Genomic DNA, 21,015 nt, shown 5'->3' on the forward strand with positions numbered 1-21,015 from the left:
GCTGACAACTCAGAGCCTGGAGCCTGCTTTGGATTCTGTGTCTCCCTTTCTCTCCGCCCCCTCCCCTGCTCACACTCTATCTTCTGTGTCTCTCAGAAATAATAAATAAATGTTAAAGAAATTAAAAAGAAAACAAAAGGGAGCCTTTTCAGGAGGGAAGAGTGGAGAGATACTCTAGGTCTCGTTATAAGAGCCTGGAAATTGGATTTTGTTGTATTTATTATATTCAGCAGGCAGTATTATTTGAAAGTATTTAAAACTCAAATAATTCATTATTTTATTTTTTTAATATTTATTTATTTTGAGAGAGAGAGAAAGAGAGTACACAAGCAGGGGAGTGGCAGAGAGAGGGAGAGAGAAAATCCCAAGCAGGCTCTGCATTGATTCCACACCTGAGCAGAAATCAAGAGTCAGATGCTTAACTGACTGAGCCACTTAGGTGCCCCAAATAATTCATTTTCATAGGGGGGAAAACCTTTGTTTATTTGAATGCTAGCAGAATTTTTTTTTTTTTAAGTTCATTTATTTTGTGAAAGAGAGAGCGCGTGCGCAAGTGGTGAAAGGGCAGAGAGAGGGAGGGAGAGAGGATCCTAAGCAGGCACCTCGCTGTCAGTGCAGAGCCCAATGCAGGAGCTTGATCACACAAACCATGAGATCATGACCTGAGCTGAAATCAAGAGTAAGATACTTAACCGAATGAGCCACCCAGGCGCCTCTGTTAGCAGAATGCTTTTATTATCAGTCTCTTCTTCTTTTTTTTAATTTGTTTTAATTTTTTTTGAGAGAGAGAGAGAGACCGAGCATGGGCAGGGGAGGGGCAGAGAGAGAGAGAGGGGAGACACAGAATCTGAGGCAAGATCCAGACTCTGAGCTGTCAGCACAGAGCCTGACCTGAGGCTGGAACTCACAAGCCATGAGATCATGACCTGAGCCGAAGTCAGATGCTTAACCAGTTGAGCCACCCAGGCACCCCAATTATTAGTCTCTTCTTTATTATGTATATATTTTTAAAATTTTCTCTCTCTCTCTCTCTCTCTTTTTTTTTTTTTTTTAACTTTGAATGATTCCCCCTGAGCAGTAGTTCCATCAGATCAGCTGAGGGACTAGAGCATTAGGGTGATGGTTGAAACTGTCATGGTGATTCCAGCCTCATTCTCTTTACTTATAATATTCTGAACTTCCCATGGTGCAGTGGTCACAGGCAAGAAGTATATTATTCCCCACTGCCTCAAGTCTGTTTCCAAAAATAGAGGGATTGTATCTTCAACCACAGGGCTGTCTTTTCCAACACAAAATATATGGTTTAAAACCATATATTTTGAAATAAACAGTACTAAGAAAAATGAACCATGAATTTATTTAATAGTTGAATGAAGAATTATTGTTGCTTGCAGTTATATCACATGTTGGACAATTTTGAATTAAGTGACACTGTTTTATGAGGATTCCTCCTCCCCAATAGAAAAATCAGGAAATGGAAGTATTAACAGATGTTAATATTCCAAGTCTAAGTGCTTATTTAACACTTCAACTGAAGTTGACCTCCGTGAACTAATTTTATTTTCTTATAGGTTCCAAATGCCTTCTAGATACTTTCTAGTATACAAAGATATTACATTTTTATATAGCACAATGTGCATAAAATACATTAATACATTCATTTTCTTTTAGCTTCAAACATATTCTATGAGATAGAAGAAATGGTATTTATTTTACAGGTGAAAACACTGCAATTTAAGAGATTAAAGTGATTTAAATGTCATATTATGGTACAGAAGTCAGAAGGCTCAGCATTTGGTAATCACTTATGGTGACATTGGATGGAATATGTGATACCAAGAAAAAAGCTGATAGGATTTTGCTCAAGAGGCTTCACAGTATAGCTGTCGTTGCCTTAGTTAATTTATATAGTGCATATTCTGGCCTTTGACTTGTAGGCTCAGAAGTCTGGTTTTTATCCAGAGAGGGGGGCAAACCACAAGAGACTATTAGCTATAGAGAATAAACTGAGGGGTTTTTGAGGGGATAGGCTAAATAGAGGATGGATGTTAAGGAGGGCATTTGTTGTGACGAGCACTGGGTGTTACATATAAGTGATGAATCACTAAATTCTACTCCTGAAACCAGAAGTACACTGTATGTTAGCTAACTTGAATTTAAATAAAATCTTGGAAGAAAAAATAATTCTGATTTTTATCTTTTATCATCTGAGACTTGAGCTATCTCAGAGGTGAGCTCAGATTTTCCAAGTTCAGGAGGCTAAATGTTTAAATCGTGAAGATGAGATTATTAATTTACAGTGAGAAATGATTATCACCAGGACCTGCATACTTCAGGTTCATTGGATTTTACTTTCTTTCTCTGGGCAAATGAATTTGAAAAGCCAAATAATAATAATAGAAAGTTTGTTTAGTGAGCATGAGATTAAAGGATATTAGAGGAATCAAATGTTCCATAGCATTACGCTATGATAACCTGATGTATCCATCTCACAGAAGGAAAAGTCATGCCTGTGGACTGAAATTCTTAAATTCTGTTTGCTACAACCCCTTACATTGCTTTCTGTGTTAAGTATGGTTTTCCCAGAGTGATCAGAATTCGCAGTCTCACGGCACCTGGACTGTGGTGGAATGTGTACTGCCAACATTTCTGTCTCACGCCTTCCTTTTTCTAGGCTTTGACATTCTTTATTTAGATATATTAATAAATCCATTCAAGGTGCCTTTAAGTCCTCTTGGCCTTAGGACTCCTGACTCATTTAGGTGATTTTACTTACCTACTTGTGTTTGTTCCATTCTATGGATTATACTTTCTTTGTAGTTGGGACCTCAGCCCTTAAATATTTAGGCAACTAAGTGACAGAGGCAAAACTTTGTTTCTAGGGCTTTTGCTTGACTCCCTTAATGTGATAACATTCTTAAGGATGATTGTGATTATGAATATGCCTTGGCCTGTGTCCTAGGTTTAGGCTTATATACAGTTCCACAGTAGAGTCCCAAGTCAGACGTGGAAAAAAATGTCTGCCCGCTTTCAAATTTCTATTCAAACCCAAAGTCTAGGACCACGTTGATTTGCTATAAATGGTGTAGTTGTTTTGCATGTCACTTGAGGTCAGCCACAGGAATGAAACTAAGGCAGACCCATAAGAACCTGTTTTTGTTGTTTTAGTCTTTTCATAGCATTTGCTCATCAGACACCTTTAAGTCACTACAATACATAGAAGGAATCTTGATTTATTTTTAAGACTTTCTTCTGGAACTGTAAAGAGTACATAGTACTATACCTATAGAAAATACTAAGTTTATTAATAAGAAAGATGAAAATATAATGGTTTAGACATTTTAATCCTACTAATTTTGAAATTAATATTTTTCACCATAGCAGTGTAAGAAAAATTTCTTTCTTCAAGAAGACCAATGCTGCTGTAGTGTTTGCTCACAAATAGTGTTGGGTACACAGGTCTTATCTCACTGACTTGGGAAAAATTGAAGGGCAAGCCTAGCAGTTACTATTTATAAAATTATTGAAAAAAACAGACTTCTCTCAATATTTTGGTATTGAGATTAAGCAATGTAAGTTGCCAGGAACTAAAACTGACATTTTTATATTTTCATTTTTTCTTTCTAAAGGAACAAGATAAAAAAGTAGAAAGCTCAAATAAAGAAATACAGGAAAAAGATGCAATCATTGAAGAACTAAAAACAAAAATAATAGAAGAAGAAAAAAAAACTCTAGAGCTAATGGATAAAGTCACAGTTACTGATAAATTACTGGAAGAATTACAAGAACAGGTTGTAGGAAAGAACCAAGAGATTAAAAATATGAAATTAGAGCTGACTCATTCCAAGCAAAAAGAAAGACAGTGTTCTGAGGAAATAAAACAGTTAATGGGGACAGTTGAAGAACTTCAAAAGAAAAATCATAAAGATAGCCAATTTGAAACTGATATTCTGCAAAGAATGGAACAAGAAACACAAAGAAAGTTAGAACAGCTCCGGGCAGAGCTGGATGAGATGTATGGGCAGCAGATAGTACAGATGAAACAGGAGTTAATAAAACAACACATGTCACAGATAGATGAACTTAAAATACGGCATAAAGAAGAAATGGAGAATGCTTTAAGATCATATCCATGTATTACTGTTAATGAAGATCAAATAAAAGTAATGAATATGGCAATAAATGAACTGAATATAAAATTGCAAGATAGTAATTCTCAAAAGGAAAAACTCAAGGAAGAACTAGGAGTAATTTCAGGAGAAAAGTCTACTCTACAGAGGCAGCTTGAAGACCTTTTTGAAGAATTGAGCTTTTCAAGGGAACAAATTCAGAGAGCTAGACAAACAATAGCTGAACAAGAAAGTAAACTCAATGAAGCACATAAGTCCCTTAGTACAGTGGAAGATTTGAAAGCTGAGATTGTTTCTGCATCTGAGTCCAGAAAAGAACTAGAATTAAAACATGAAGCAGAAGTTACAAATTACAAGATAAAACTGGAAATGTTAGAGAGAGAAAAGAATGCTGTATTAGACAGAATGGCTGAATCACAAGAAGCTGAATTAGAGAGGCTGAGGACACAGCTTCTGTTTAGTCATGAAGAAGAACTTTCCAAACTGAAAGAAGATTTAGAAATTGAACATCGAATAAATATTGAGAAACTTAAAGATAACTTAGGCATTCACTATAAACAGCAGATAGATGGCTTACAGAATGAAATGAGTCAAAAGATAGAAACCATGCAGTTTGAAAAAGATAGTTTGATAACTAAGCAGAATCAACTAATTTTGGAAATTTCAAAGCTAAAAGATTTGCAGCAGTCCCTCGTGAATTCAAAATCAGAAGAAATGACTCTTCAAATCAATGAACTTCAAAAAGAAATTGAAATACTCAGGCAAGAAGAAAAGGAAAAGGGTACTCTTGAACAAGAAGTTCAAGAATTACAACTTAAAACTGAATTGTTGGAGAAACAAATGAAGGAAAAAGAGGATGACCTTCAAGAAAAATTCACACATCTTGAAGCAGAGAATAGCATTCTTAAAGATGAAAAGAAAGCCCTTGAAGACATGTTGAAAATGTGTACTCCTGTTAACCAAGAAGAAAGATTACTTTTCACAGACTCCATTAAGTCCAAATCCCAAGACTGTAACTGGCAAAAAGAAATAGAAGTACTTACAGAGGAAAATGAGGACCTCAAAAAACAATGTATTCAGCTAACTGAAGAGATTGAAAGGCAAAGGAACACTTTTTCATTTGCTGAAAAAAATTTTGAAGTTAACTATCAAGAGTTACAGGAAGACTATGCTTGCCTTCTCAAGGTGAAAACTGATTTAGAAGACAGCAAAAACAAACAAGAAGCAGAGTATAAAAGTAAGCTTAAAACACTTAGTGAAGAGCTTCATCATTTGCAAAGAATAAATCCAACTGTGGTAAAAATGAAAAGTTCAGTCTTTGATGATGACAAAACTTTTATAGGAGAACCCTTGGAAATTGGTGAGGTTGTTGAGAAAGATACAACAGAACTTATGGAAAAACTTGAGGTGACCAAGCGAGAAAAATTAGAACTGTCAGAGAAGCTGTCTGATCTTTCTGAACAATTAAAACAGAAACATGGTGAGATTAGTTTTCTGAGTGAAGAAGTTAAGTCTTTAAAGCAAGAGAAAGAGCAAGTTTTATTGAGATGTAGAGAGCTAGAAATCATCATTAATCATAATAGGAAAGAAAATGTAAATGCATGTGATGTTCCATTAGACTCTTTAAAAGATGGATTTGTGACAAGGACAAGCAAAGATTCTGGAGAGTCAGTTTCTAAAATAAATAAAGATTTTGGTGAAGAATCAAAAATAATGGAGGAAAATAAAATTCCTTTGGAAAATAGGACTGTTGGAAAAGAAGGCAAGCAAGAACAGTTGTTTTTGGGTCACTTGCCATTAGTGACAAGTGGATCATCACTTAGGACGACCGAACCAAGTAGAAATGATAAACTTCAGTGGGAACTTAGTGTACTTAAATCAGAGAAGGTATGTTTACTTATTTATATATGTTAAAGCACAGTGAAAATGTACATTTCACGCAACTAATGTTTTTATCTTCCTAAAACATAAATTTTACAAGAGAATGAAAGGGAGCCCTGTAATGTAATTCTCATTTGGGCCTCTCATCTATCATTGCCTTTATCCATTTTTACTTAGCACAACTTTTGATCTAAGAGTTATGAATTTGGGCCCCACGAAGGGCATAAAGATTGCTGTCTTTTTCTTAAACATTGTTGCCTTTTTTTCAGTTAATTTATGTTACATAGTCTGTTCATAAATAGCAATGGTTTCACATTTTCTTTGGAATGGCAAGAGTTTAAATAACTTTGTAAAGAAGTTACTTTGTAATATTTTGTTGTAATATCAAAGCTTGGTTTCAGCATTTTGTTTCACATTAGTGTTTTAAAAGTTCCACAACTAAAAATTAACTCTTAAACTTTAGTACTTTATATAGTATTTATTCAGTAGTTATAAAACCATCTTTCCCTGAAAGAAATCTCAACTTAAGTCCCAGAGTTTTCTCTGAGTACTGTGTAAAGCTGAAGGGGGTAAAAAGTATTCTACTTATAACTAAAGAATTCATATAATGAATAATAATAGATATATAATATCTGATGTTATATATAATAGTAATAGAAAATAATTCTGTATTAGACACAGTCTAATACAGTTAGGTTATAATATCTACTATTGTATATAATAGTAGATCTTATGTATTTATTAAATATAATAAAAATAGATATATAATAATAGATTACTCTTGACCAATATGCAGTTTGCCAGTTACTAGTATTAGAAATAACTGGAAAATTCCACTGGGTATTTTTGTGTAATGCTGCTAAGTAAGGCTTTACTTTTCTTCACTTATGCAGCATATATTTATTGAATGTCTAACTAGGTATAGGGAGTATAGTAACAAGAGAAAGAAGATTCCTTCTGACAGCAGGAATATACTCTAGTGAGGGAGGCAGACGATAGACGAGGAAACAAGTGGAGTAGTTAGAAGTGGTAATAAGTCCTATAAAGAAAATAAAGCATAATGTGATAGAGAATGATGGGTTGTGGTGGTGACAACATTAAATACTGAAAGGTCTGTTCTAAGAATTGACCTTTGAACTGAGATCTGAATAATGAGGAGGAGCCTACCACATGCAAATTAGGGCAATTGTAAAGACCTGGGTGAGTTGGAGGAACCAAATGAAGGTGTGTTTAGTTGAGTTTGAAAGCAGGAGAGTGGAAGGAAAAATGTTTGAAGAAGAAAGAAGAGACGAGATCTTGGAGAGCCTTTCAGACTTTGTAAGAAGTTGAGACTATTCTATACACAGTAGGAAACCATTGGAAGGTTTTCTCTTTTTACTTCTAATAAATACAGATCTTATGGAGTTACATTACAATAAACCTATTGTAAATTGGAATATGTTAAGTTGAAAATGAAGTTAATGCACTTAACCTACTGGACATCATAGCTTAACCTAGTCTACCTTAAGCATGCTCAGAATACTTGTATTAGCTTACATACAGTTGGGCAAAATCATCTAACACAAAGCCTATTTTACAATAAAGTGTTGAATGTGTCATGTAATTTATTGAATACTATACTGAAAGTAAAAAACAGAATGGTTGTTGGGACACCTGGGTGGCTCAGTCAGTTAAGTGTCTGACGTCGGCTCAGGTCATGGTCTCACAGTTTTTGTGAGTTCGAGCCCTGTGTCGGGCTCTGTGCTGACAGCTCAGAGCCTAGAGCCTGCTTTGGATTCTGTGTCTCCCTCTCTCTCTCTGTCCCTCCCCTGCTCATGCTCTGTCTCTCTCTCTCTCAAAAATAAATACACATTAAAAAGGTTAAATTAAAAAAAAAAAGAACGGTTGTAAATGTATTGGCTGTTCATCCTTGTGATCATGTGGCTGACTAGGAGCTCTGGCTCGCTGCTACTGCCCAGCACAAGAGTGTGCCATACTGCGTATCACTGGCCTGGGGAAAGATCGAAATTCAAAATTTTAAGTACAGCTTCCTATTGAATGTGTATCACTTTTACACCATTATAAAGTCAAAAACTCCTGGGTCATAAGTTGGGGACTGTCTGTATATTTGCATTTATGATCTTATATTAAATGTAAAGATATTTTATATTTTATTAACTTAAATAGAATTTAAAAATTCAAATTGTATAACGGTTAATGCTTCGTTAATTATCTGCAGTGGTTCTCAAAAGCATAATGTGATTACAGTTCAATTACTCCTGCAAATGTCAGAGATCATTTAAATTTTTTTAAAAAGACTTAATTGGAGTGAATTTGAAGCTGTCAAATGGTCAAATTTTCTCAGTAAGAATTTTACTTTCTCTACTGAAGACATTTTCAGTGACATTCAGATACCCTCTCCTTGACATTAACTTACATAAACTAAAGAGAAGCAAACTGGTAAATTCCTTCCCAGTTGTCACTACCATGACAAACCCTCTTACTGGGAGAGGGGAGTAAAGTGAGGGTGGGGGGAAGGAGCTCACAGAAGAAATAGATGGATAATTTTATACAACAGTAGCACCTACAAGCAATCTACTTATGCTTAGAAATAATGCTGACTCCCCCCAGAATACCATACTCTTGGATGAAATTAATTGTCTAATAAACATGAAAAGGTGCTTTCAACCTTATGAGTCTCACAATAAAATGTGGTGAGGATATGGGGAGATGAGTACTCACATATGCTGTTAATGTCAATATAAATTGGTACAATTACAGAAAACATAGTTTGGTAAAATTTAATACATTTAATGTACATTACCTATGACCCTGCAGAACCATTTCTAGGTGGTTGTCAGTGTGGTCCCTGACTAGCAGTATCAGCAGCACTTGAAAACAGGTTAAAATTAAAATTTTGGGGCCCCACACCAGACTTCCTAAACCCGAAGCTCGGGGAAAGGGCCCAGCAATCTGTTTTAACAAGCACTCCAGGTTATTGTGGTGCCTGCTAAAGTTTGAGAACCACTTTATGAGGGAAACACAAGTATATTTGTACAGGGGCATATCTAAGAATTTACTGCAGTATTTTTGAAATATCAAAAAATTAGAAATAATAGTTGGTCTCCAAGAAGGAAATTGACAAATCATGTTGTATTCACAGATACTGTAGGACAGTTAAAATAAATTAACCTGTATCTACATGGATAGATCTCAGTATATTGAATGAGAAGAATGATTTGCAAAATAAATACCATTTTGCACCATTTATGTAAATTCTCAAAAACATAAAATATATATTGTTTACGTGTACTGAAAAGTGATAGTATAAGAAATGGAGTGGACTTGTTGCAAATTTATGATAATAATTGCCTCTGGGAAAGGAGGAATGGGAATATAGTGGATTAAATTTTATTTATGTTTTCTTTCTAAACCAAAAAAGGTTGTAGAAAGGAGAAAAATGGGGGGGGGGGGAGGAAGACAAAATAATTGTATTTATTTGGGTTGTGAGTACATGTTTATTACATTATTCTTTTCATTTCTCTATATTTAAAATATTTTTATTTTTTAAATGCTTATTATTTTGAGAGAGAGTACAAAGTGGGTGAGGAGGCAGAGAGAGGGAGAAAGAATCCGAAGCAGTTTCCATGCTCTCAGCACAGAGCCCGATGTGGGGCTCACTCTCACAAACTGTGAGATCATGACCTGAGCTGAAATCAAGAGTCAGATGCTTAACCAACTGAGCCACCCAGACAACCCTAAAATATTTTTAAATGATGAAGCAGGCCATACTACTACTATACCATCTATCAAAGTTTACAGTAAAGTTGCGGTAATGGCAATATTGTGCTACTTTCCTTGAAAAAGATAGGTAGATCAGTGCAACAGAATGAAGTGAGAAAAATCAGACTTCTCTCTTTTTTTTAATATATGAAATTTATTGTCAGATTGGTTTCCATACAACACCCAGTGCTCATCCCAAAAGGTGCCCTCCTCAATACCCATCACCCACCCTCCCCTCCCTCCCACCCCCCATCAACCCTCAGTTCTCAGTTTTTAAGAGTCTCTTATGCTTTGTCTCTCTCCCAGTCTAATCTCTTTTTTTTTTCCTTCCCTCCCCCATGGGTTTCTGTTAAGTTTCTCAGGATCCACATAAGAGTGAAACCATATGGTATCTGTCTTTCTCTGTATGGCTTATTTCACTTAGCATCACACTCTCCAGTTCCATCCACGTTGCTACAAAGGGCCATATTTCATTCTTTTCTCATTGCCACGTAGTACTCCATTGTGTATATAAGCCACAATATCCATTCATCAGTTGATGGACATTTAGGCTCTTTCCACAATTTAGCTATTGTTGAGAGTGCTGCTATAAACATTGGGGTACAAGTGCCCCTATGCATCAGTACTCCTGTAGCCCTTGGGTAAATTCCCAGCAGTGCTACTGCTGGGTCATAGGGTAGGTCTATGTTTAATTTTTTGAGGAACCTCCACACTGTTTTCCAGAGTGGCTGCACCAGTTTGCATTCCCAGCAACAGTGCAAGAGGGTTCCCGTTTCTCCACATCCTCTCCAGCATCTATATAGTCTCCTGATTTGTTCATTTTGGCCACTCTGACTGGCGTGAGGTGATATCTGAGTGTGGTTTTGATTTGTATTTCCCTGATGAGCGATGTTGAGCATCTTTTCATGTGCCTGTTGGCCATCCCGATGTCTTCTTTAGAGAAGTGTCTATTCACGTTTTCTGCCCATTTCTTCACTGGATTATTTGTTTTTTTGGGTGTGGAGTTTGGTGAGCTCTTTATAGATTTTGGATACTAGCCCTTTGTCCCATATGTCATTTGCAAATACCTTTTCCCATTCTGTTGGTTGCCTTTTAGTTTTGTTGATTGTTTTCTTTGCTGTGCAGAAGCCTTTTATCTTCATGAGGTCCCAATAGTTCATTTTTGCTTTTAATTCCCTTGCCTTTGGGGATGTGTCAAGTAAGAAATTGCTGCGGCTGAGGTAAATTAGACCTCTCTTATATAAAGTTTTAAACTGTAATTTCATGTATTTCCCCCTTGTGGTCAGTAAATGCAGAAGATAGAACTTATTTTAAAAATGTAAGTTGTTTAAAAGTATTCTAATGTGTACATACATTCACTTTAAGAATGATTTAAGGCTACAGATGGAAGCTCAGCGTATATGCCTCTCTCTGGTTTATTCAACTCATGTGGATCAGGTTCGTGAATATATGGAAAATGAAAAAGATAAAGCTCTTTGTAGTCTTAAGGAGGAACTTATTTCTGCCCAAGAGGAAAAGATAAAGGAACTTCAGGAAATACACCAGCAAGAGCTACAGAATATAAAAACACAAGAAACAGGTAAATGGCTTTCTAAAAAAATTATAAGTACATGAAATAAGTAAATATCACTTAGAGCCCACCATTCCATGATTCTGTCCTGGTCTTAGAACCCATAGAGGAAGGTAACTGTATATCCAAGTCTTGGATTCATCTGTTCATATAATCATTGCACATTTTTTTAAGTGCTTGGGAAATCTAAAATTACTGAATCATTTTCCCACAGAAGTTGTAATCAAGTGGGAAAGCAATATAAAATAAACTCTTAGAAAACAATAGATCAATTTCTGTAAGAGAAAAATGACTAGAAAGAATGGAAGAAAAAAGGAAAAAAGACTTATACCTCCTGGGAGGAGGAGTGGAGTGAGGTTGCAGGCAGGAGTAGGGTTGTTGGAATTTTAGGGAAGGTTCCTGAGTCTTAAACATAGAGGTGTGAGAGATTGTAGCCATCTTGGAGAATTGAGAGTTCAAGTTACGTGAGAAAGTGGTGGGCTATAAAGCTGTTAAGATTGACAGGAGCTTGATTAGAAAAGGCCTTATATACTCTGACTGAAGCATGTTTAAGCTTTATGCTATTGGTGATAGGACCTGTAAGATTTTAAGTAGTGGGAGTAACAGTAAAATTTTTATTTTAAGGTAACACCATGAGGCAAAGTAAGGAAGGTGATTAGTTCTAGGAAGACCATTTAAGCAACTTTGGAGGTAATTCTGCTAACAATAAGGAGCTGAATAAAATGTCATTGAGGATGGAAGAGAGAGTCAAAGAAGTAGGCTGTAGTCTGCAGTTGATATTAGGAGGAAAGGGGGAAGAATTGAGAATTGAGAATTGAGGAAAGGGGTCCGTAAGTTTCTAGCTTGGGTAGCTGGATTGAAGGGGGGACTAGTCATGAGGAGTATGCAGAGCAGATCTATGGGAAGAATAATAAATCCAGTTTGGAACATAGTGAGTTAAAAATACCTTTTGGCTTAAAAAAAAAAGTTATCTAGTAGGCAGTTAAAAATAGAAGTCTGAAATGCAAGAGGTTTAGGCTCAAGATTAAGATTTGGAAATCCAAAGATCATTTGAGGCCAGAGAAAAGAATGAGATGTCCTAGGAGACTGTACAGTAGGCACTGTGAGAAGCAACAACATATAAGGCATCTGAAGTAGAAGACTAGTTGTAGTTAGCTTTTATCTCTACTAATTGTTTAATCACTCTATTAAGTAGATTTCCTGTGTTCAAAACATCTGTAGGTTTTCACCCTTGACAGATATACTTTTGAGAATGAGCTGGTTCCTAAGTTTGTCTAGTTGCTCTGTTGAACAGAGTAGAATTTAGGGAGTGGCTTAAATATCATTTTTCCACTTCAGGAGTTCTTTAGGTTTGAATGTAATAAGATTTTAAGCATGTATTATTTTTAATGATATCCTCTAAAGGATAGAATCTGTCCAGTGGTTTTTCAACTATAAGTTAATTAATGGGTCCACTAATGGTTGATGCAGTTAGTGAGTAATGGCCAGCATTTTTTTTTTAAGTAAATAAAAGAATACAGTAGAACAGGAAACATTAAAAACATATAGTATATATAAAAAAAAAGTAAATAATGATCTGTGAAATTCTTGTTTCAGTTTTCCATGGATGTGTATAATAGGTTACAATATATGACATACTTCTTATATCGGGGAGTAGTAAAATTTGTAAATCACCACTTCATACCATTTTGTAGGATATAAACTGAGAATCTTAAAAATTATCTGAGACCATTAACATTGAGCAGTGGAAAATAAGTTTTAAAGAAGGAATTTAAAACTAATCTTATTGTAAGGGAAGCTTCCAGTTGACATAGGTTTAAAATGATAATAGTACTTAAGTAGATAAATGTTTAATACAGTATCTGTTCTATTAGGTGATGAAGTGAAGCCTTTACAAATGCTTATTGGAAAACTACGCAGGGCAGTGTCTGAAGAATGTTTTTATTTTACACAGGTAAGATATTAGTTAAAAAGTACTTTTAGGAATGAAATCTTGCCATTTGCGACTACGTGGATGGAACTACAGGGTATCATGCTAAGCGAAATTAGAGAAAGACAAATATCATATGACTTCACTCATATGAGGACTTTAAGAGACAAAACAGATGAGCATAAGGGAAAGGAAACAAAAATAATATAAAAACAGGGAGGGGGACAAAACATAAGAGACTCTTAAATAATGGAGAGCAAACGGAGGGTTACTGGAGGAGCTGTGGGAGGGGCGATGGGCTAACTGGGTAAGGGGCATTAAGGAATCTACTCCTGAAATCATTGTTGCACTATATGCTAACTAATTTGGATGTAAATTTAAAAAAATTAAATTAAAAAATGTAAAAGAAATACTTTTAGACAGGAAATACTATACTTCAGAACTGCACTTAGAAAATATTCCTGGGTTTTTAACTTTAAAATGAGCATTTAAATGTTTTCTGATAATCTTTTGAAACAAAAGAGATTGGAGTAAATTATCTCAGCAGTGGAACAGACAAAAGGTATACCTAATACAAAAAAACAGTGGACCAATAGAACCCAAAAAAAGTCTGTTTCCTGCCCCTGCCAACTTTGGTTGTTGAGTGCATCCATTCACTTACCTGGGGAGATTGCACAAGATCGATGAGATATGATTTCACACTTCAGATTGCCAAAGTCTAAAAACTCTAATTATGCCAAGTATGTTTGTGAACTTAGAGTGAGATAGAAGCACTTACACACTCCTGGTGGAAATGTACTACCTTGAGAAGGAGATTGGCAGGGTATATTTTTGAAGATATATACATCCTACAACCCAAGCATTTATTTGTGCACAATCAGATCTGTTCATTGCTAGAGTGTCTTTATTAAGTTAAAAATGGGAAACAACTCAGCTTTCCATGAGCAGTGGTAATAAATTGTGTTATCTCGATGCACTGGAACTCCGTTTAGCAGTGTTTGATGTCTGTACTAATGTCAGTAAATCTCAAAAGTATACAGTATGTATGCTCGAATAATTACCTCTGGATACAGAGAAAGGTGCATAAAATGGATAAGCAATACTTAAAATAGAGAGCTTCAAATCTATATGTAATTTTCAGTTTCTTTAAAAAATACGGAGATAATATGACAAAATTGACCATTTGTTAAAGGTAAGTAATAGATAAACTATTTTTCTGCATATTTGAAATAGTTCAGAATTTATAATCTTTGCTTTGGTTTGTCCCTAATCTCTATCCCGGGCTTTTATATTTATGGAGGAAGAGGGTGGTATTAGTTGGGACAGGTAGAGCTACCTTACTGATTTTGATTACCTATAAAATTGTTCAAAGAACAGTGTTGCAAAAACCTCAAAAAGTAAGAAGCAACCACACCTAACGCATGTCTTCATTCAGCTACTCAGCAGTGTCCACCTCCACTTCTGAAGCGTTCAGGCATTGTCCTTTCGTATCTATTGTTGATATTCAGTAAATAATGGAAAGAGAGCCCAAGTCGAATTAGTTAAGTTATAAGCTGACTTTATGTTTTTTTCCTTTTGTTATTGTCTTTACCTGATCCCTAATCTCAAGTTGAAATATGAATCACTTGTTCTGATAGAGGGGTCCTCTGGGGTTCTTCATGAAACCTGGTTTTGTCACTAATCATGTTGCCATAGACTAGTTTTTTCATCTTTTTGAGTCCATTTCTTCATTAGTAAATGGGGTGATCATTCAGGTTTCTGCCAACCCTAGTATGATAAAATTCCATTTTAGAAACTGCTGAAAATTTAATACACTCAGTTGTTAATTGACAGTATAGTTAACTTTTAAGCGAATCTCAAGAAATAGTAATAAACAATTTGGTTTTTTCCAGTTGTTTCCAGTTGTGTGCAGGGCAAAGGTGAAACTTATTTTGAGGGCTTCTGAAATGATTATGGGTCTTGTGTTGTTTTTAAATGATGGTAGAATTTTCTGTTGCTCAGGAGAAAAAAACTAATAATGTGTCACATATTTGTAATTTGTGCATATAAAGCATAGAATTCTACCTATGTGTTACAGAAAAGTACATGAATGTGATCTACTTCATATAATTTTTTTTTTTAATTTAAATTTTAGTTAACATACAATGCAGTATTGGTTTCAGGAGTAGAATTCAGTGATTCATCACTTACAACACCCAGTGCTCATCACAAGTGCCTTCAGAATTTATAGACTACTTTCCAGTCATAATTTTTTTATTTTGAGTAAGCTCTATGCCCAACATGGGGCTTGACCTCATGACCCCAAGATCAAGAGTCATATGCTCTGCCAACTGAGACACCCCTAGTCATCATCTTTTAATTTCTGTCCTTGTCTTCTGGTGTTTTTTCAAGGGTAGTTGGCATTACAGAGATAACATCAATCTAAGATACAAGCTAGAAAGTGGTAGATTGCAGTACAAGCTATATTCATTATTAGAAGCAGAAAAAATAGTTTTGTGCAGTTAGGATTATCAGTATTTTTCCACTGTAGGAAGTATTTTATGTCCTAGAGAGAGAGAAAGATTTAGATTTAACCATTTCTTTTGCAGACTGATTTGGTGTATGGAATAGTGTTTCCTTGCTGATTTTTCTGTGCCATTTTGACTTTCACATATAGGAAAATAACATTTAATGATTTTTCAGAGGCAGAAATCAAAAATTTTTAATTCTGTAAAATACTAATTTTGTTAATAGACTTTTTGCAATGCCCTTGGTGAACATCATACTCTTGGTGAACATCATGCTATAAAATGTGGCATAAATATAGAAGAGAAAGAGAGTTCTGGTGTGCATACTTCTGAAAATCAAGAACAAGAATTGCAAGATTATAGATATGAAGTTCAAGGTAATAAAATCTTACAGTCTTTTTTCTTTTTTCTTAAATATTTATTTGTTTGTTTTGTGAGATAGAGTGCAAGCAGGAGAGGGGCAGAGAGAGAGGGAGAGAGAATCTTAAACAGGTTCCACACTCATTGTGGAGCCAACCCAGGGCTCGATTTCATAGCCATGAGATCATGACCTAAGCCAAAACCTAGAGTCGGACACTTAACCAACTGAGCCACTCAGGTGCCCCTTCCCACATTATTTTCTTAAGTCAGTTAATGTGATGAACTTTTACTTTTAATCATAATTCAGTTATTTATTATCTTTTGGGATTCATGAAATCTTATTTTTAATATACATTTTTATTTATGTAATGCAATAATTGTGATATAAAGAGAATCAAAGATGTCCACAAGTTTGCTTGTGAAATGAAATTATTATAATTGTTTATTTATCATCTAGACTTTCAAGAAAATATGCAAACTCTTCTCACCAAAGTAACAGAAGAATACAACAAACTCTTGGTACTTCAAACACGATTAAGTAAGGTCTGTGAAATGGAAAATGTATTATGTTTTCATTTATTGTGTCACATGCTGTTTTGTAAGCTTCATCAACTAAGCATTTCTAAAATAAGTGAACATGAAAAAGATGAAGGAAAAGTTACATATTCATAGTATCAATGAACTAACGGAATATCTGCAAGTTGAATACTATTTACCCCATTTGAGAGTTTTGGAAATCCTGATAAAGTAAGATATATATAAAATGTCAGATTGTAAACTTGGTGAAGCAGTTGTATTTAGTTTTCTATATAGCAGTTTTAAAGTAGCGGGTCTGTTTTAGAGAAAAATGGAATTAGTATAGTTGTTTAGAACATAGCTAATTAGTTTCACACAGTGTTAGATATGTCAAATTCCTTTCAAGTTGTTTTAGAAATGTATGCAAGAGAATATAGATGGCATAGTGTAATTTATTAACTGTATCAGAAAAATAAATAGCATATATTGGCAAAGATAAGTGTTAAGATCTTCATGTTGTAGAAAAAATCCAGAAGGATCTCTATGTCTGTTTATTTGGGGTACTTTTGATGTCATTCTACTTAACTGGGCAGATTTGAAAGATTTAACTGACACACAGCTCAAGTTCTATTGCTTATGAGGGATGCTTTGCTAAGAAAATTAGATGCAGATGTGGTTTGGTAACACTGTGTAATCATGGTCTGACATCAACCAGACCTCAGGATCACTTGACAATTCTTGTTCTTCTTTCTCTTCCCCTCCCTCTTTCTCGCCTTCTGTCTTCCTCTGTTTCTCTTTTCCCCTTTCCATCATTCCTTTTCTCTTTCTCTTCCTCTGCAAGTAAATAAACTATCCTGCCTTTTCTAAAACCTATAAACCTACTCCACTGTCTTACAGATAACTATGTAGGAGGGCAGGTGGATAGATAAAAATCCTTATTTAACTCTACATTTCCCTACAATAATTACTTTTCTTTCCACTTCCCCTCATAGCCAAGATGTTGATCCCTATTCAAAATCATCATACCATTTTCTTACCAGTACTCTTAGCAGTTTGGATTTTTTTGTTTTTCTACTGCCCTTATCCTGCCTCCAGGGATCCTTCTTCTCTAGTCATACTTGGGTTTGGATCCTTCTTCTCTAGTCATACTTGGGTTTCTGAGGGCTGCTTAGAAAATTAGATGCAAATGTGGTTTGGTGACACTGCGTCATCATGGTCTGACATCAGCCAGACCCTCAGGATCACTTCACAGTTCTTTTATGTGGTACTTTACCTTCTCACAATCCCTTCAGTGGATGTTTCTCAGCTTTACAACTTTCCTCAGGTCATATATTCTACTTCTGGTCCCCCTTTATATTTGGCCTTATCTCCTATTTCTCTACAAATATCAGAGCTATCAATTATAAATTATCTCAGCCTGCTACCTCTAGACCATATGTATTTCTTTAAATCTCTGAATGCCCTAATTTTCCTTCTATCTCAGAAGTTATTCCTTTCCATAACCAAGGTTATTTTATTTCCTGTGACTTTGTTAATATCCCTTTCTACCTCTTCCAAGATTGATAACATGTCCCTTCCCTCTCTTCTGTGATTTCAGCTCCTTTGCTTGTGTTTTTCTCTGTTTCTGTCCTTTCCCCTCGCACATTCCTCACGTCTCTATTTAGAACATAACCGGTCCTCAATGCCACATCTTCCTTTGTGGTTCTCTTTCTCCTTCACGGTCACATTGTTTGAAAGAAAGAATAGACTATAGCGGGAACTTCCCCATCTGCTCCCCTCTCCTCCCCATTGTAAACAAGCTTCCAACTTGCACTTCACTAAGCTTTCTTTGATCAAAGTCAGTGGTGAATCCTTAACTGTCAGATTTCCTTTCTGTTTTCTTACCTTCCTTGTTTTCTTTCTTTTAAAAGTATGTTGCTTTTCTTCATGGCAATACACAGTTGAAACTATTAAATAGTGTAGGAGGGCTTATAGTAAGCAAGTAATCCACAGTGATGGATTTGTGAGTCAGTGAATGATGTGTCATTTTGCCTCTTTCTTTTTAGGGCACTGAGTAGGGAACAGTTTGGTTTGATGAGAGAAACACCTCCCTTCCCCAGTACCAGAATGTGGGAGGCTTACTTTGGAACACAGATACCCACCCTAACTTCTTTAGTTCTCCCCAGAAAAAAAATTAAAAAGTGAAATTCACATGTTAACCCAGTAAGGTAGCTCTCACCACAAAGGCATCCAGAGGTTGGTTGAGATCAGTCTCAGCACTGCAATACATCACTGTCTAACCTGTTAGCTTCATCTAACCCTCCTCCTCCTCATTTTAGCCATACTGAAATACTCCCAGAGTTTCCCAAATGTACCCTGATCTTTCACACCTTGGCCTTTATTGAATGTTTTTTTTTCTGCCTGACACTGCCATCAAACTCCAGTCTGCTTGGTGTGTTCTTCCAGTTGGTTCAGATGTTATTTCCTTTGTGTCCTCTTTACCTGTCTTCCTAGACTTAGGCATTTCTTCCTCCATTCTGTTGGCCTTTGGTTACTGCATTTACCTTTTTCTGTTAATTATAATAACAAGAAAAATAATAAATGCAAGTTTGTACAAAGAACTATGGCAACAGGGAAAAGGGGGGAGGTAATGATCTATTTAAAATAATTCCTAGATTCTAAACCCTTCAGAATCAGGGAGTCTTGTCTTTATTTTTATTTCTTCTTAGTGTGGTCCTTGGTTGGAGCACATGGTAGAGGTTTAATAAGTGCTGAATGAATTAAGTGAAGAGATATATTTGGAAAAGTAGGCTGGAAACTGAAGAATTTACCTGATGGTCTTTATTTTCTTTGGGAAATTAAGAGGCAAGGTCTTCTGTTGAAGTTGTACTAGGGGTTAGGCACGGGGTAGCGGACTTGATAAGAATAGTAACCAGTAAAGTAGCCTTCATGGGAAATAGTTTTATCCTGTGGCTCACCTGCTTTTTGTGGTATTATTTGTTCATCTAGCCGAGCAAGTCCAAACTCTTTCTCCTTGCTTTTAAGGTGCTTTGTAGTCTAAATCTATCTTATTTACATAGCCATCTTCCCCCATCCTTATCCAAATTAAACCCCTCTTTACAAGATAGTTTTCTTTACTAGTTATAGCATTAGGCTGTTCATTCACAAATGGCTCATACTCTTTTTTCAGTATAACCTTTCTGATCATTGCCCAAAATGACTGAGGCCTGAATCAAGTTTGACTTACTCTATAACTACTCACACACATCATTCTTTCTTCTCTGTTATTGTCCTTATAGTCAATTATAGTTTAGTGCTTCTCTAGTTACTTAATTTTATTTCCCCAACTAGTTGACACATTCTGTAAGGGCAGATACACATTTTTTTTTCTTTTTTTACTGATTTTATCTTAGTCTCTCTTGTCACAGTGCTAACCATGTAGTAGATGATTATTAAGTATTCTATGAATAACTAAATTAAGACACCTAAGCATCTGACAAATTGCTGCCTAATTATAATAGTTAAGGAAATAACTTGAGGTTCATCTGTTTTCATTATTTTCCTTCCTTTTGTGTAAAGAACCATACCATTTGTCAATTACTTGGATGTACACAGGTTATATCCAGAGATTCATAAAGTTATATTACCAAGTATTGATAAACATAAAATTTAACAGTGTATGAGTTGAAATTCCGAAGACCAAGTCATATTACAAATACTGTATGAGTTATATACCAAGATTCTGTGCAGCTTCTGTTTTTGTATTAAAATGAACTTCTTTCTGGGTATGAAAGAACAGTACACTTACTAATATAATTGCAGTGCTGTGAAGGGAATGTGAATCACTGTCAGAAGAAAGCGTGGAATAACGTAGAAGCAAAAATATTTATATCAGAGTATTAAAATTCTAAGTGATTTCAAAAACATTTTCAATGTAAAGCTGCTTTAATACAACTTTCAAAATGCTACATCATATATTTATGTCACTCCTTTTATGTTCTTTTCAATAGATACATGGACAGGAGACAGATGATGTGAAGCTTGAGGTTGCAGAAGGAGGTCTACCAAAAGAGGAAACAGAGTTTTTATCAGCCTCTCAGATGACCAATTTGCATGACATTGGTAAATTTTGATTATATGCCACAGTGTAGTATTTTTATACCAAATATTTAATCATTTGATTTTTTTTTTTTTTTTTTTAACTTTTGAGAGAGAGAGCGCACAAGTAGGGGAGGAGCAGGAGAGAGAGGTCGAGGATCTGAAGCAGGGGCTCTGCCCTGACATTAGCAAGCCCAATGCCAGGCTCAAACTCATGGTCATGACCTGAGCCAAAGTCAGATGCTCAGGTGACTGAGCCACCCAGTGACCTAGTCATTTGAT

The 21,015-nt window shown here is 35.5% G+C and overlaps 1 protein-coding gene across 6 annotated transcripts in view; it reads left to right on the forward strand.

Moving 5' to 3' along the window:
• The window catches only part of AKAP9 (A-kinase anchoring protein 9), a 154,474-nt gene that overhangs the window by 41,344 nt on the left and 92,115 nt on the right, over window positions 1-21,015 (forward strand). For all 6 annotated transcript variants that reach the window (XM_043588818.1, XM_043588819.1, XM_043588821.1 and 3 more), the window contains 6 exons: window positions 3,630-6,017; window positions 11,139-11,352; window positions 13,218-13,297; window positions 16,007-16,157; window positions 16,598-16,683; window positions 20,646-20,757. In XM_043588818.1, coding sequence (XP_043444753.1) covers window positions 3,630-6,017; window positions 11,139-11,352; window positions 13,218-13,297; window positions 16,007-16,157; window positions 16,598-16,683; window positions 20,646-20,757 — 3,031 coding nt within the window. The remainder of the gene's footprint in view (window positions 1-3,629; window positions 6,018-11,138; window positions 11,353-13,217; window positions 13,298-16,006; window positions 16,158-16,597; window positions 16,684-20,645; window positions 20,758-21,015) is intronic.

Source organism: Prionailurus bengalensis, chromosome A2 (assembly GCF_016509475.1).
Source record: "Prionailurus bengalensis isolate Pbe53 chromosome A2, Fcat_Pben_1.1_paternal_pri, whole genome shotgun sequence".
Taxonomy (NCBI): domain Eukaryota; kingdom Metazoa; phylum Chordata; class Mammalia; order Carnivora; family Felidae; genus Prionailurus; species Prionailurus bengalensis.